Source organism: Centroberyx affinis, unplaced genomic scaffold, assembly GCF_046629955.1.
Source record: "Centroberyx affinis isolate AG114_WGS23_722 - 3 ecotype Tasmania unplaced genomic scaffold, CSIRO-AGI_Caff_v1 ptg003184l_1, whole genome shotgun sequence".
NCBI classification, from domain to species: Eukaryota; Metazoa; Chordata; class Actinopteri; order Beryciformes; family Berycidae; genus Centroberyx; species Centroberyx affinis.
This window is the reverse complement of record NW_027281229.1, coordinates 1-15403: the sequence shown is the minus strand read 5'-3', so window position 1 is coordinate 15403 and position 15403 is coordinate 1. Positions and strand designations below refer to the sequence as shown.

General features: G+C 40.4%; 2 protein-coding genes across 3 annotated transcripts in view; one reads left to right on the top strand and one right to left on the bottom strand.

Moving 5' to 3' along the window:
* Positions 1-2082, bottom strand: part of gpam (glycerol-3-phosphate acyltransferase, mitochondrial) — a 31844-nt gene extending 29762 nt beyond the window's left edge. The window contains exon 1 of one of the 2 annotated variants that reach the window (XM_071538017.1): positions 1938-2082. The gene's annotated coding sequence lies outside the window, so the exon portion shown is untranslated. The remainder of the gene's footprint in view (positions 1-1937) is intronic. The other variant, XM_071538016.1, reaches the window with a different exon arrangement.
* Positions 2083-3445: 1363 nt separating this feature from the next.
* Positions 3446-6716, top strand: LOC139659981 (large ribosomal subunit protein eL19-like). The gene is made up of 6 exons (XM_071538018.1): positions 3446-3489; positions 4701-4807; positions 4913-5035; positions 5714-5834; positions 5989-6099; positions 6523-6716. Exons 1-6 carry the CDS (start codon positions 3485-3487, stop codon positions 6647-6649), a joined length of 594 nt encoding a protein of 197 aa, XP_071394119.1. The 5' UTR covers positions 3446-3484; the 3' UTR covers positions 6650-6716.
* Positions 6717-15403: the final 8687 nt, after the last annotated feature.

Genomic DNA, 15403 nt, shown 5'->3' with positions numbered 1-15403 from the left:
TAAATTTGAATTAGCTTGTCACCACCACAAACAACTTAAGAGCCTGTGGGAAACACTAATTCAGAAAATCCATCAACATTCAGATATTCTTATATATACGAGCAACTGCCATACAAAACTAGTTTTACACCAACAATAAAACATAGAGTCCATGTACATGTAGACTCCAATGGCATGGGGAGGCGGAGACAAAGTGCAAAGAGAGTACAAATGTAATTAACAGAAAACATCATGGCCAGTGCGTCTCATTAGTTTGGAAATGGGTCAGACGCATAGTGAGACACTTTATGAATGAACGCTCTCGTACCAAAGAGTGTGTGTATGTGTGTCTGTGTCAGTTAGGGGGTAGTGTAGCCCAATCTCCTGCCTTGTGAATAATAAGTCTGAGGGAGACAGCAGACATGCAGAGAACTCCTGGCTAAAATGTTCCTGCCTGACTCAAGCTGGCCAGCAGTAGATGAATGTGCTTTGAGCCATTGTCCTATTGTAGTGTTGAGAGGCTAGTAGGTGACAAGCACATTGATGAGGGAAACTGGGTTTTCAAAAGGGTCAATGACCGAGAGTACTCCAATGGATGGGGTGACTTTGTTGGAAGCAAAACAGAAGCTGAAGGATGACAAGCTGTGCGGATTAGGGAACAGGTGTATGTAGCCATAACACAACATGCAAGTTTCCATGCAAGTCATCCTTTCAGAATCTTAAGTATATTGTGCCTTCCCTAGCCTTCAAGGAGGAAAAACAAACTTGCAAAATGCCAATCAAGCCTTTTGTACATAAGAAGCCTGCTGTAAGTCATAACTCACAAACTGATGAGGTTTGCATTCATGCATTCAGCGTAAAGCAATTTATTATGCTTAGTAGTTTTTCAATATTCTTTGTTTCCACAGTTCTTGTGTGCATCACTGTAGCTTCCATCTTACCCTAATTCCCAAATCATAGGAAGGTGTGTTAAGAGGCTAAGAATTCAGATGGGATTTTGATATTGTTTATCATTAACAACAAGAGTCCTAATGATGCGTATGGAGCTGCAATATTAATCTTCTGAGTAGACTGCATTAATAGGTCAGATCTGCAAGCATTGAACACACCCAACAAAGGGCGTAACATATGAATTTTATCCTATATGCTAAAACTGGGCAAGCTGCCAGAAACATCCCTGTTTATATATATATATATATATACGTATGTGACTAGTAGGTTAATCCGTCTCACAAGCTCCAAGCTGTCTGCACTAAGCGGGTCAAATAGGAGAAGTCGTTGTGACAGATGGGGGCCGGCCAATGTGTATGAAGATGACTAGTAGTGGTGCAGACAACAATAGCACAAGCCAGGCTGGTTGACGTGTGGCGTGGCTACCAAATACGCTGTTCTGTACTGCTGAATGACCATCTAATTTCTTCATAATAAGATAGTTAAACGGGCCTAATGGCTCAATTAAGAGATTCGTGTCAAGTTATCATACCGCAGTCGCTTGCTTGGTAGTTTCCGTCACTGCCTCTCTACAGAAAGACATTGCATGGCATGCTGCCCAGCCAAGCAGGAGGTTAGCGCTTAACAGAGCTACCTAGACTCTAATTAATCTAGGGTAGACACGTTAAATGAGCTCGACTGACTAGCCAAGAGTCACAAGAGTAGACATGATAAGCCATGCATGGTCTAGATGAAAAAACCTCTTTGGTCTTGACATAGGTCTTCTCCAACTTCAATGTCAATGTCACTAGCTAGGATATATCACTTAACCTGGTCCTATATTTGGGTTTTTACTTGTCCTAAATGTATAAATGATTTTAGCCAGTACCAGCTAGCTACCTTATAACATTGATGTTTTCATGCCAATATTAACGGACAACAGCATTAGCACATTAGCTATCTGCTAGCTAACAGCACTCGCCGGGTAGCTAGCAAGCTAACGTTAACGTGCTTTGAAACGTCCTCACCTACCTTGAATACAATCTGCCGTTGAATCATATCTCAATAATGCGCTCGTCAACGAAACGGTAGCCGGCTGTAGGGTATTTTTGTCCGTGAGAGCTGTGTGGAAGAGCTCCACTCGGTTCACTTCAGTCGGCGGCTGCCCGGACAGAGACCGATGACAGCAGAAGAAGCGGTGTGACAGCCAGCAGCGCAGCGGCGTTGTGCTGTTTAGGTACGGCGTGCTGGCGACCACCAGGCCGTTCCTCAAACAACCAGCAGGGGGGGCTGCTGTTCATCTGACCGACAACCTCATCTGATCCAGAAAGTATCACTCACTTGCCTCACATACATATTCATTCATTCATTCAAAATAATTTCTTAACTCTCTACTTTGATTCTCAACAACAGTAGGCTTAAAGGATGACTGACACTGGCTTGACACTGCCCACTCGGCAGTTCAGAAACCAAACTGTAGGATATATTAGCAGACAAGCTACAAATGAGCATACAGCTGAGAACAGTGTATGATTGACTACCCACTTGATTTCCACAGCTGGACCCCAGCTCATTCCCTTCCTTCTTATATTCTGTATTTTCAGCCAGAGCAGTTAAGGTGCCACAAACATCCGACTAATAAACAAGGTCGAGTTAAGGATAAAGTCATGCTGTCAAACGAACACTGTATGAAGCCAGTATACCAACATACTACCACTATAACTTACCAGCAACATACTACTAACAAACATGTCAGCAGGCATGCTACAAACAGAATGTGCCTATCCCTATAAGACTCAAAGATAATTAATAATAATACTGATAATAATAATAATACTAACAATAATAATAACAATGATATCAATAATAATAATAATAATAATAATATTTGTGTATGCGAAATATTACCCAGTAATAATATAAAGAATAAGAAGATGTAATTAAATAATATGTCATAACTCTCATATAATATGTTAATAAATAAAAAAAGTTATTTTCCCATGATTAGTGATATGGGGGACTGGGACTAGTGATATAGTAAATAAAAAGGTAGAGATCCACCAATATAAACAAAAAAATAAATTATATTTTCAGAAAAGCATAATTTTTTTTGTTTTGTTTTGTTTATTAATGACCCTATCTCCCTATTATTTACATCAGTTTAATACTACTTTATACTATGAGTTAATGTCAAAGATTTATGTCAGGCAAAGGTGTGTAAAATGAATTTAGGGGGTTTACCTTCCAGGCGGAAGTCAGATACAATAGAAGAGTAAAGCGCGCCCTCTAGTGTTTGAAAAAATGACCGCATATTTTCATGGAACGTACCACTGCGCCCTGATAGGGAGAACACGTAAAAATAAAAAACTACCAAGTAAACAGAGTTTGAAAGCACAATGAACTACGGATATGACATCAAATAATTAACTTTGATTACTTACACGTATTGTATCTAGTTAGTCGATGTATCCAGGTTTTATCCATAGACCTTAAAAATAACGAGTCACCTCTTCGATATAATGGTAGGGTCTCTGACGCAGAAACTCTTCTTTCCTTCGTATTAGTAGCTGCAGCCATGAGGTACGTTGGAGGCTTGAATTAGTTGTGTATTTTCTGTTGTAGGTCATGAATTTAACGTAGGGTTGATATTTTAATTTAGCCCCAATAGGTTAAGACAAGTCTGAACAGTCGGGCTCAGTCTGAATTGGAAAGAAATCGTTTTTTCTACCAAAGTGCTCGTAGGGCCCTGTCTGTTCTGGCTAGCACAGCTCGTTAGCCAAGACATGTCACAAAATGTTATGGTACCTGTTATGGCCTTGATGTTTGTCAGTATTAGCTGAACGAAAGCAACACTCCTTTCCTAAGCCTACAGGTACAGGTAGCTAACCATTTTAGCCCTGCAGTTTTATCAGGTAATAGTATAACTTAGGATATTTTCAAGTGTAGTGTAGTGACAAGCCTGAACAATCGGCGTCAGTCTGAATTTGAACAGAGTCTGTTTTTCTATCAAAATACTCGCAGGGTGTTGGGTCTGTGCGGCTCAACTGTGTGTCTGTCAATCAACACTAACGTTATATGAGTTAACCATAATGTAGCCTTTGCCATGTTCGTCAATGTTATCTGAACGAAAGCAAAACTCCTTTCCTAAAAGACACAGGTTAGGTAGCTAACACTTTTTAACCCTGCAGTGTTGTAGGCAGACATGTACAGACATGTTTGATCATAAAGTAATCCAACGCTAGGTGCCGTTTCCATTAGTATTGCGTCATATTATTATGAAGATGAAGTTGAAGTGAAGAAGGAATGAACTAACAGGTGATGGTAACCAAACGGCAGCCATTGGACCTTGTTTATGGCAGTGCAGCATAGTATGATTAGTGCATTATTATGAGAATACTGTGAATTTTGGCTTGCTGAAATGATTTATTTTAGTCCAACAAATATGTATACATATAGTGAACATAGTTTAAACACAGTGCATATTTAATAAGAAACATATGGACTGCCCCTGAAGCATTTGCTTGTGAATTGATATCTTGTGCAAATACTACTGTACATAATGTTGCATCCTAATGCTTAAAGATTTGTGCTCTCTATGGGTTAGAAAAAGACCAATGAATGAGGTGGTACACAATTTTTTTTTAGAGAGAGATTTGACTTGCAGAGAATTTTAAAGGGTCCCTAGTATGCACCCAGTGCCTTTTTTTTTTTTTTTTTTTGGTTGCTGTTGGTAACACAACTGACATGTACTCCAAAGAAGAGCAAATAGAAATTCCACTTTCTTTTCCCAGCATGCTCAGGCTCCAGAAGCGCTTGGCGTCCAGCGTCTTGCGCTGTGGCAAGAAGAAGGTGTGGCTGGACCCCAACGAGACCAATGAGATTGCCAACGCAAATTCTCGTGAGTTGTTTCTTTCATAATATATGGTTCTCTCTCCTTAAATTTGTGTCATCAGGGCCCCTCAGGCCAGCACTTCTTCTAACTTTGTTTTTTTTTGTCCCACAGGCCAGCAGATTCGAAAACTCGTTAAGGATGGATTGATCATCAGGAAACCTGTAACGGTTCATTCCCGTGCTCGTTGCCGCAAAAATACTCTGGCACGCCGCAAAGGACGTCACATGGGTGTTGGTGGGTAACTGACTCGCCCTTTAAGATCCTTGCCTGATTTACACGATTGCCTTATAAATAATACGAAATAAATTTCCATATAGTGCATATTTTTCATTCATTCCTATGTTAGAAATATTTCGTAGTGTGCTAGGTCCTAACACAAATCATAGTCAGCATTAAGATTTATTTCCACTCGCCCAGTCAGGCCAGTAGTTAAGAGTTCTACTTACCTCTAGTGTATTTTCACTGGCCCATTAGACAACAATGAAAATAGGCACTTCTGCACACGTTTGAGTTATTTATTTCTATAAAGAAAGTATGATATTATTGACAGTTCTTTTTGACAATTTTGATTTGACAATTCTCAATAAACATCAAAATGACTGAAGAACGAAGTAAATAATTCATTGGATACATTTTGAACTGCATGATTTTTAACAATTCTGTAAGATTGGCCCTTGTTGCATGTAATGTATCCATGGATGAACCATCATAGCCAACTAATGGTGTGTTATTGGGCTCTGGGCCATCGAGCATTCCTTATTGTCGCACCCTGATCAGATTAATAGGAGCAAGGAAGTTACCATTGGCAGACATGTTAAGCATTAGTGGCAATTGAATGCAGCAAATGGTAGTGACTTAGTAGTTTGACATGAACAGGAGCTGACAGTGCCATTTTCCTCTCCTCTACCCCAGGTAAGAGAAAGGGTACAGCCAACGCTCGTATGCCAGAGAAACTGTCGTGGATGAGGCGCATGCGAATCCTGCGTCGTCTTCTTCGTCGCTACAGGGAGTCCAAGAAAATCGACAGGCACATGTAAGTGACTCTTTCAGTTCTCTTCACTGGTGACCAAGCCATCTTTGGTTTGTTGGTTAATTTGTTTAAGCTTAAGTATTGAATACCAATTTTAGGAAAAGGCATCTTACCTTGCGAAGCTCTGAGGTAATTTCCAGTGCGTATTTCTCTCCAGGTACCACAGTCTCTACCTGAGGGCCAAGGGTAATGTCTTCAAAAACAAGCGCATCCTTATGGAGCACATCCACAAACTGAAGGCAGATAAGGCTCGCAAGAAGCTCCTGGCGTAAGTTCTCACTGAATTGGTCCTTTTTTGTTTGTTTTTCTTGAGACTTAAGATTTCTTCATTGACCCACCCAGTTGAAAACAATTTTCTGCACAAAGATTAATAACCCTTTCTGGCAGAGGGGTGACGTTTCTAAACCAACAGTAGTAATGCATCACTCCAAAGCAGGCCGTGTATGACAATAGTGTAAAGCTCTAAATGCAAGTTATCACTCTGTTCACATGCTATTGGAATAATACCAACCTTGATGAGATTCTCTGAACACATAAAATGACCGGAAATAATATATCAACAAAATCATTTTTGGATAAATCTTCACTTTGAGTATGTAAGCTTTGCTGAAAGTCTAAGGATTAATGTGCGATTAGACTGTCTGGTTGCTGATTCACATTGTCTTATGTCTGTCTGTCTCCACCCCCACAGTGACCAGGCTGAGGCCCGCCGTTCCAAGACAAGGGAGGCCCGTAAGCGCAGAGAAGAGCGTCTCCTGGCCAAGAAAGAAGAGATGATCAAGAACTTGTCAAAGGAGGAGGAAAGCACAAAGAAATAAATCCAAACCTACATACTCTCCTCAGATTCCCCTTTTTAAAGTTAATAAATTTGGACAAAAGAGACTCGCATTGTGTTATGTGATCCTTATTGAGTGACTATTGAATGCCTATTGTCAGTGGTAGGTTTCGATTTTACAAATGATGTGGTTGTTTTGAGGAGATGCAAGGTACAGTAGCACTGTTACTGTAATTGCAAATGGAGGATCTCTTCATCTGCCATTTGAGTATTAAAAAAAACGGGAGTGACAGGAGGGTGATCATTTGATTTTCATTGAAACACCGGGAATAGAACTTGCTTGTTCAATTGCAGTCCTGAAGTGACTAACAAATGACTTCCCCTGTCCTTTGTCCAGGTTTCTTCACATTCAACAAATATGGAAGGTGATACATCAAATAATACATTTGAGTTTTACAGTTGGATGAAAATCATCCATCTGGGGGCCTAATAAATTCACATTTTATATTTTAAGCATTTAGCTGATGCCCTTATCCCATGCAACTTATTAACCAACTCTGTGTTGTAGATTATATCTTGATAGTTAACCATTTCTGCTTTTTACAGCTTGTTCCTTGCCAAGAGAATCATATATCATCAGTGGTGGAAAAAGTACTCAAATCCTTTACTCAAGTAAAAGTATCAAAACCATAATACTCCAGTAAAAGTTCTGCATTCAAAAGTTTACTTCAGTAAAAGTATAGAAGTATTAGCAGTAAAATGTACTGAAGTATGAAAAGTAAAAGCACTCATTCTTTCAGAGTGTTAAATTGATGCGTTAACCTGTAAGAAGTATTTTAATGTTGTAGGTCAAACTGCTCTATATACTGTTGGGGAGTTTAAACTCTAACAATGCAACATATTTTATGAGCTTATTGTATGTTTTGCATGTAAAACCGTATTCTGCAGAGTAAGTAGTAACTACAGCTGTCAGATAAATGTAGTGGAGGAAAAAGTACAATATTTCCTTTTGAAATGTCTCATAAAATGGAAAAACTACTGAAGTACAGTACTTAAGGAAATGTACGTTACTTTACACCTCTGCCTAATTGTAAATTGCCTAGAATGTAAAATGTAAGTAATAATAATTTATGATAGGCTATTCAATCTTCGCCTGCAGTGAATTTTCCATTAGATTTTTTGGTAATGAAATCAGAGGGCTGATAGTTGATGAAAGTGTATTTCAAGTTCAGCCTTTGTAGTCTATTTTTCTTTTGGATTTGAATAATGATGAATGGACTGAACTGATAGAAAAAGCCTTTGTATGACAATGAACTTCCTGAATACAGTAGCAGGAGAACAACCAATCTCAGAAGAGACAGTGGCTCTGTCACGGAACTGGTGGAATGAAAAGTTGGTGAATTGTGGAAGTGAAAAGTTGCATTGCTTTGGCTGCTGTCAGAGAGGAAGAAAAAACTTGGAATGAAGGCTAATGCAAATTAAGCTGACATTTCTATAAGGCAAGAGTATTCATCATCATCAGCATCTTTCTTCTTCTTCTTCCTATTCATGATTACAGCGGGCCATTTAATAATACATCATCATTCTGGGATCGCAGGGATATTTTGTAATATTTATTGTGGTTCTGACCCTTAACCTCAATATTTAGTTGCTTATAATGTTGGCAATTTAAGAAGTTTTATCCCTATTTTTTCTCATTATTTTCTATTGGTTATGATTAAAGGCTGTGTCAGAGTTACATTTTCGAACTTTACCCCCCCCCCCCCCCACTGCAAAGTTAATATACCCATCTATATCAAACTTCAGCAATATATTAAGACTTCTTTTAGAGTTGCATTATATGAATGAATTATTTTGGACTAAAATGTCAACTGGAACGTTAAAATTCCAAGGTCACAATGTGACTCCAGGTTGAGATAAATGTAGAGTAACATGGAAGCTCCACTTCCATTTTTGAGTTTGATCGTTTAGGAGAGAGAGAAGAGATGGCTCTGTTTTTAACAGCATTTAAATAGCAAAACCACACAAACAACAATAGTCTAGTCACACGTACACTATTGACTGTAGTGGAACTTACAAATCTCTACAGAAATAAAACTATACGGGCAGCACATTATTTAAGATATCGTTGATATCGTTTACTGAGAAGAAATGCAAGACGAAGGGTTTGTGGGAATTTGAGGGATGGGGGGGGGGGGGGGTTGGAAATGGATGGAGGGGGGTTGGGTGTGTGAGCACAGGTGTTAATGTGCTCACATTGAAGAATTGGAGGATTTGTTAGAGTCTGAGTTGAACGTTGACTCCATCTTGTCCTCCTTGTTCTTCTTCTTTTTCTCCTTACGCTTTGGAGTAAGGGCATCAGCGATTCTACGCAGCAAGCTACGCTTCTTTTTCTTCTTCTCCAAAAGTTCATTGAGGTCCTTCTCCAGAACAGCAAGCTTATCCGCCATGAAGGCTTTTCTCTTTGCCCACTCTCGCTCTTTCTCCTCCAGGGCCTGCTCGTTCTCAGTTTTGGCCCTGAGGACACCAGCCCTCTCCTCCTGCTGCTGGAGGGGGAAGCTCTCTAGCTTCTGCTCAGTGTGCTTCAGAGCAGTCGTGATTCTGGTTTCAGCCTGGGCCTGTTCCGGAGCCTTTTCCTGGGCCTGTTCCTGGGCCTTTTCCTGGACCTGTTCTTGGGCCTTTTCCTGGGCCTTTTCCTGGTCCTCGGCCTTTTCCTGGGCCTGTTCATGGGCCTGAACCTGGGTCTGTTCCTGGGCCTCGACTTGGGCCTTTTCCTGGGCCTGGACCTGTTCCTTGGCCTTTTCCTGGGCCTTTTCCTGGCCATGGACCTGGGCCTGGACTTGTTCCTGGGCCTGGACTTGGGCCTTTTCCCGGGCTTGGACCTGTTCCTTGGCCTGTTCCTGAGCCTTTTCCTGGGCATGGACCTGGGCCTGGACCTGTTCCTGGGCCTCGACTTGGGCCTTTTCCCGGGCCTGGACCTTTTCCTGGACCTGTTCCTGGACCTGGACCTGTTCGGCCAGGCCCAGGAACATGAACTGGACCTGGGTGTGGTCAGAAGAGTCAAGGTCCAGAATCTTCCTGACATATTCATCTGCGTCCCTCATCGTCTTATAGTCCTGCCTGCTCAATTTCGCCTGGGTCTGGGTCTGTTCCTCGTTCTGGACAGAAGAGTCCAGGCCCAGAACCAGCTTCAACTGTTTTTCAGCCTCTATCAGCAGCAGATGTTCCTCGCTGCTGGAGACTGGGTCCAGGAGCCCAGTCTTCCTTTTCACACGGAATTCCAGGTAGGTCTGCCGCACAGTGCTGTGGGCGGGGCTTACCTGGGCATCCTCCGGCTTTGTGTTGTGCTGGATCTCCATGTATTTATTTCTCTTGTCTCTCTTTCTCTCTCTTTTTGTCTTGTGTGTCGCCTCCATCGCGCCAAAAAGTGAAATGCCTCTGTGCTCTGTACACTGCCCTCATTGTGACACCACAATGTATGAACTTAGTAAGATTCCAAGTTCCCCTTGATTGACAGGACTGTCAAAGGTTGTGTGTGTTTTGATTTGATTTGATTTTTTTATGTGTCTAGCTTCAGTTAAGTGAATAAAAGTGTATTTTCTGGGTTTAATTACAAGAAGTGTAATGTGATTTAAGATCATTCCAGTTAGTGAGTGTTTGGAAAGAGTGTTTTGGTTCTTGTTGAGAATCTCTGCACTATGTCATCTAACTAATGTCATCTAATATCATTATTTGTGGGTGGAGTGTGTGTTTGTTTATAACATTTCAAACACTTTTGCTGATCTTTACCAAGGGAGCCAACAATTCTGGTGGTCACTGCATATCTACCACAGAGCCCCAAATCTGTGCATCAGCATCCTCCCATTCTAATAACACTTCAACAGGGTGGTGGGTGTGGAATAACTAATCCAGACCCTAGCCATATCATCTGAAGAGATGGCGTTGTCAAAATCTACTACATCTAGTGTGTAAGGGTTGTTCTGAGTATTGGGGTTCAGTTTTCCATGTTTTGGTCATTTGTTGTTTATAGTCCACCGGGGGGCAGCAGAGCACCAAACTGAAGTCACACCATCAGCTCCAAAAATGGAAAAACAGAAGCTGACGATGATGCAAGTAGAGGATCAGCCTAATATGAGGATTAAGTGTTATGAACAATAGAGCCTAATTAAGAGCATAGCACACAATACATATAATTAATTATATTTTTTATAAGTATTACTTGATTAATATATGACCAATATTTGTCAGTGTCTATGCTAAAGTGTTGCATTTGTTGTTAAATGTTTTTGAATGTCCTCTGTATAGTTTTGAATCTGTAGTTTCCACTTGGGACGTCTGCTACTAAGACATTTGTCATCTCGATTATTATTCTTATAGAGGTACCGTGGTCCCTCAGCAGCCAAGCTTACAGATCTTAAAATATTTGACCTACTGAAGAGATAATGACTTTCTTGACATTTCTAAAAACATTTTGGATATGTATCATTTCCCAAAACCTTTCTAGGACCAGAAAAACGTTTTTCTCTAATTTCCATGACATTTTCAGATTTTACATGACCACAGAGACCTTGTATTACTTTCATTCTATAATGTATTATCACTTTAGCCTCTAACTTTCATGTTATTCAGGAAATTTTATTCCCCTGCTTTCCTACATAGATCACAAGAGTGCACCCTATTAATTCAACACCAAAGCCAGTAGTTTTTTATTGTAGTTATAGCTCGTCCGCAATCTTGTTCTTCAATCTTATGTGTTATCTTATATGTATTTGAACAATAAAATCCTGGATAAATCGGGTCATCTGAAAGGCTATGAGTGAGCAGGCCTTTCAGAAAGCCCTCTAGTGCCATTTGTGGAGGTCAAACACTTCTCCCTCTGAGATAACAGATTTATGAGGCCTTGCTCTGTGCTCCCCACTCTGCAGAAGTGATCTTCTAAAAGTTGTCTGCTGTAGAGACAAGCGCTCTGTTGCTCCTGTCATCATGACCGTGACATGACCCGGGAAGTGGTTTACCTCAAGACTCTGCTGGGAGAGAATAGTGATAGTTGAATGTGATTTGAAGAATTTGCTCCTATTTGACTTGTCTTAAAAAAAAAAAAAAAGATGAAATATCAGCAACTAGACAGATGTTAAAAGTAGCCAATCTGGTTGAGAATAAAACAGTAGTGGTTAGATAATTTTGTTTCCTCTCCTGTGCAGTGTCCATTTGATGGCTGATGTATTGAATGCCATATAATTTTATGCATTCAGCACACACAAAGTTTTATTGGATTGCCACCAGCATTTATATATTTTGAACAGAAATTTCAATTTTGAAGATTTTCCATAGTTGTAAATGTAGCCTAGTCTATAGTTGATAACCTACAGGGAATTTTTCAATTTGCATGCAGTCTGGTAGAAAAACACTCACCTACTCAGTCATATGATGAGGTCAAGGCAGTGCAGTGGTAATGCCAGTGTAGCACCACACAGGAAACCAGGCTTTTAATCTCTCTTAAGTGTTTATGTTATAATACATCAAGGAAACCTTTTTGTTTCTTTTACAATTTGACAGTTTACTCACAGTTGACATAAGCTAGGGTGGAGCATCTTACGTAGTGATTTGATTATCTTTCTATGGACCCAGGGTCAAATCATTTTGCCTCTTGTCCTGTGTAATTATATGACATAACGTAACAGCACAGGACAGGAACAAGAGACACAAGACGGGACACAGGCGGCACAGATCTTGAGGTCACTGGGAATAAAACATGGGACTTTTTGGGAACAGGACAGTCTCTTTAACCACTACGCCACCCTGCTGTCTCAAGTAGCACTCATGAACGGAAGAAATATGTACAAATACGTGAATACTACCCACATGCCATTGGATCAGACCTGGACACTCCTGCTCACACATGGTGGAGTGAATTGGAGTGAATGGTTTGGTTTTCTGGTATACAAAGTTCAGCAGAATTTTACCACCACTAACGCTAAATAAATAATGAATATACAAAAACATGTTCAACCTTTCAAAATCATATTTCTTCATCTTCAAAACATCTTCTTTAAGCATGTAACAACATTTAACATTTTTAACATTTTGAAGGGGTATTATCACCGTGAGATTTAGAGTCTTGAATTGTTTATGATTCTGACCATTAACCAGCTGGTAGCTTTAATGAAACCAAAGTGCCTGTGTATGCTATCCTTGCTTTATTTTAAGCTTGCATGTGTATTACCAGGAGCAAAGTAATAGCAAGAACATTGCCACTCAGTGTCCAACTGCATCTTTAATAAAGCACTTTAAAAAACTTCTGTATGTCTAATGGTTACTGACTTGCTGGGGCGAGGACTTTTGAAGTTTAGAGAACATGTTGTTTATTGATACAGATTTTATTTTGGACATGTACTTTCCACTTTTAAAAATCCTTTAGAGCCTCTTGCCGGGGGTGCATCTACCACACGGTCCATGAAAATAGGATTTTTATTGGTAACAGTGGATGAGTGACGTAACAGTCAAAGAACAATTTACTGAGGTAGAGTGCAACTAGTCTAGTGACGCATGGCTGTAACCAGCGTATAGTACATTTCCTCCATGCTGACTTGCTTTTTGAGATTACTGGTCAGTATTTGCTGTATTAAAATGCAGTTACCAAATACACTATTTTATAAGATAGAATTCTTTCACAAGCCAATAATAATAAGGCAACTGATGCAACTCTTACACTGGAGTATTTTTAAATGATTACTGTACAAACCTAAAGTACTTGTTGGGTATATGTTTGAGTTCGGCAGTTTCTGGAATTCATTCATTCATCAACAAACAGTCACACAAATATTAAATGCAATATCCAATTAAGGATACAATTAAGATGTTTGCAATCAGCACATAACTTGTGGTAATGCAGCAATAAGGGAGGCAAACTGTGAGTATGAGATGATGATACATGGACAAAGGGATTCCTGTAATGTATTCCACGTGAGGCACAAAATAGCTCAAGGTTGATTTTCCTATATTAGCATTAATCCGAGGAGTTTATAGGAGAAGATCATTTGTTGGGTAGTATTTTGGTAGCAGATTAAATTGCTGATATAAGAAGGTAGTTTAGATAAAAGTGCTTTATAAATGAATTGCACTACCAAGGTCAGGCCCGTGTCTCCTCTGCCCTGCTGGTCAGTTCTCATACAGATGGATGTACATATCATGTGACCTTCAACCTTTAGGCCTGTGCCATTGCTGTCTAGGCATGATGTGTTGCATAATCGTGTGCCAACCAGGATTTGTCTCAGCGTTTTCTTCAAACGCCTTTACATTACACATACACCTCGGCAGCCATCCCAGTGCCAGTGTCTCTGCCTGTGTGTGTGTGTTTGGTTGTGTGCCCATTCGCGTGTGTGTCTGCTTGTTAGTCTTTATGTGTGTGTCCGTGCTGCATTTCATCCATGACTTATCAATTTATCCGCCCAGCTGGGTGAGCAATCATTTGGCCTAGTATCTGTCAATTTGAATTCATCTCGTGTTGTGATTGTGTTTGACATCGGTGCATAACCCCAGAGTGAGGTAAAGAGAGGTTACCAACTTTGACTTTTCAGTGTGACTACTGATTGCATATTGTCTCTTGGTCACTGTACCATGCTGACACAAGCATAAACCTAACCAATTACCATACCTTTTTCTCCCTGCAGATAATATAGTTAGATTTAGTAAGATCGTGTGCACTCTTCTAATGCAAGGTCCCTTTGGTCAGACTCAGGTATATTGGTGCCAGACTAATTCCTGGCACCAGACAATATTGTTTTTGCCTAACATATCCACTTGGTTACTTGACTCTATATTTGTTTGCAGACGCTTTTTTATTTGATATACTTTATTGATTTACTGATGCACAGGGTCAGGTAGGAGTTGCTCAGGGATACTTCAGGGGATCAAACCCAGCCCTATGGTTGGGGGACAACCTTAGTAACCTTAGTAATTTTAATTAAAATTTCCAAAATATTAATTATGCTGGGTTTTAGGGGAAATAATGAGACACATCTCACCTCACACAGACACCTAGATTGAGCACAGCAGGTAACCAAAGAGAAAACAGTTTGAGGAAAAAGCAAAGGCATTAAATGGACTGTTATTAATCATGTGATCATGTCACCTGCTGATCCAATTCAAAATCATTCACTAAACTATTTGGCAAGCAAATAGTTTCAACCACCTTTGTCTTCTGTATCACCAAGTAGGTCTGTAAATGGGAAGTTACCAGCTGAGCAGTAATATTAGGCAGCCATGTCAGGAGTAGCTTTTCAATTCTTACATATTGTTGCTCCCATCCTCCATTGAACCACATCAGCCTCCCCAACAGCAGACAGCTGCATGTTCTCAGCCTGTCAGCGGCTACTTTATGGTCGTTATTACAGTATGCTTTATACTTATGTTGTTTGCCTTCTCAGATTTTCTTTGAGCTCTTCTTGAATTGGGAGTGGTTGTGGTGGTATGGGGTGTGGTGGTGTGGGTTGGGGTGCTACCATCCATGTGCCAGCTTGCAACCACTGTCAGCCAAATTAGGCCTCAGTCCACTGATGCGCCTGTCATCCAGTCATTTTCACTTCTTGCCTGGGCCTTGAAGGATGCCTTCTTTTCTGCTCCCTGGAGAAGGTGTGACTGAAGCGTTTGCAGACACATCTGTTGCTAACCAGGACAGGCAGGCTAGTGTGTATGGTGTGTGTGTGTGTGTCTGTGTCAGTGAGAGAGAGAGAGAGAGAGAAGGAGGGAGATTCTATTCAGGTCTATTCAGAGCAGTTATTCAGATAATGTGTGAATG

What these genes read in the sequence shown, in the direction of transcription:
- LOC139659981 (XM_071538018.1), top strand. An exon ending in GATTGCCAACGCAAATTCTC is followed by an intron (nt 4,808 to 4,912) that starts GTGAGTTGTTTC and finishes TTTGTCCCACAG; the next exon opens with GCCAGCAGATTCGAAAACTC. An exon ending in AAGAAAATCGACAGGCACAT is followed by an intron (nt 5,835 to 5,988) that starts GTAAGTGACTCT and finishes ATTTCTCTCCAG; the next exon opens with GTACCACAGTCTCTACCTGA.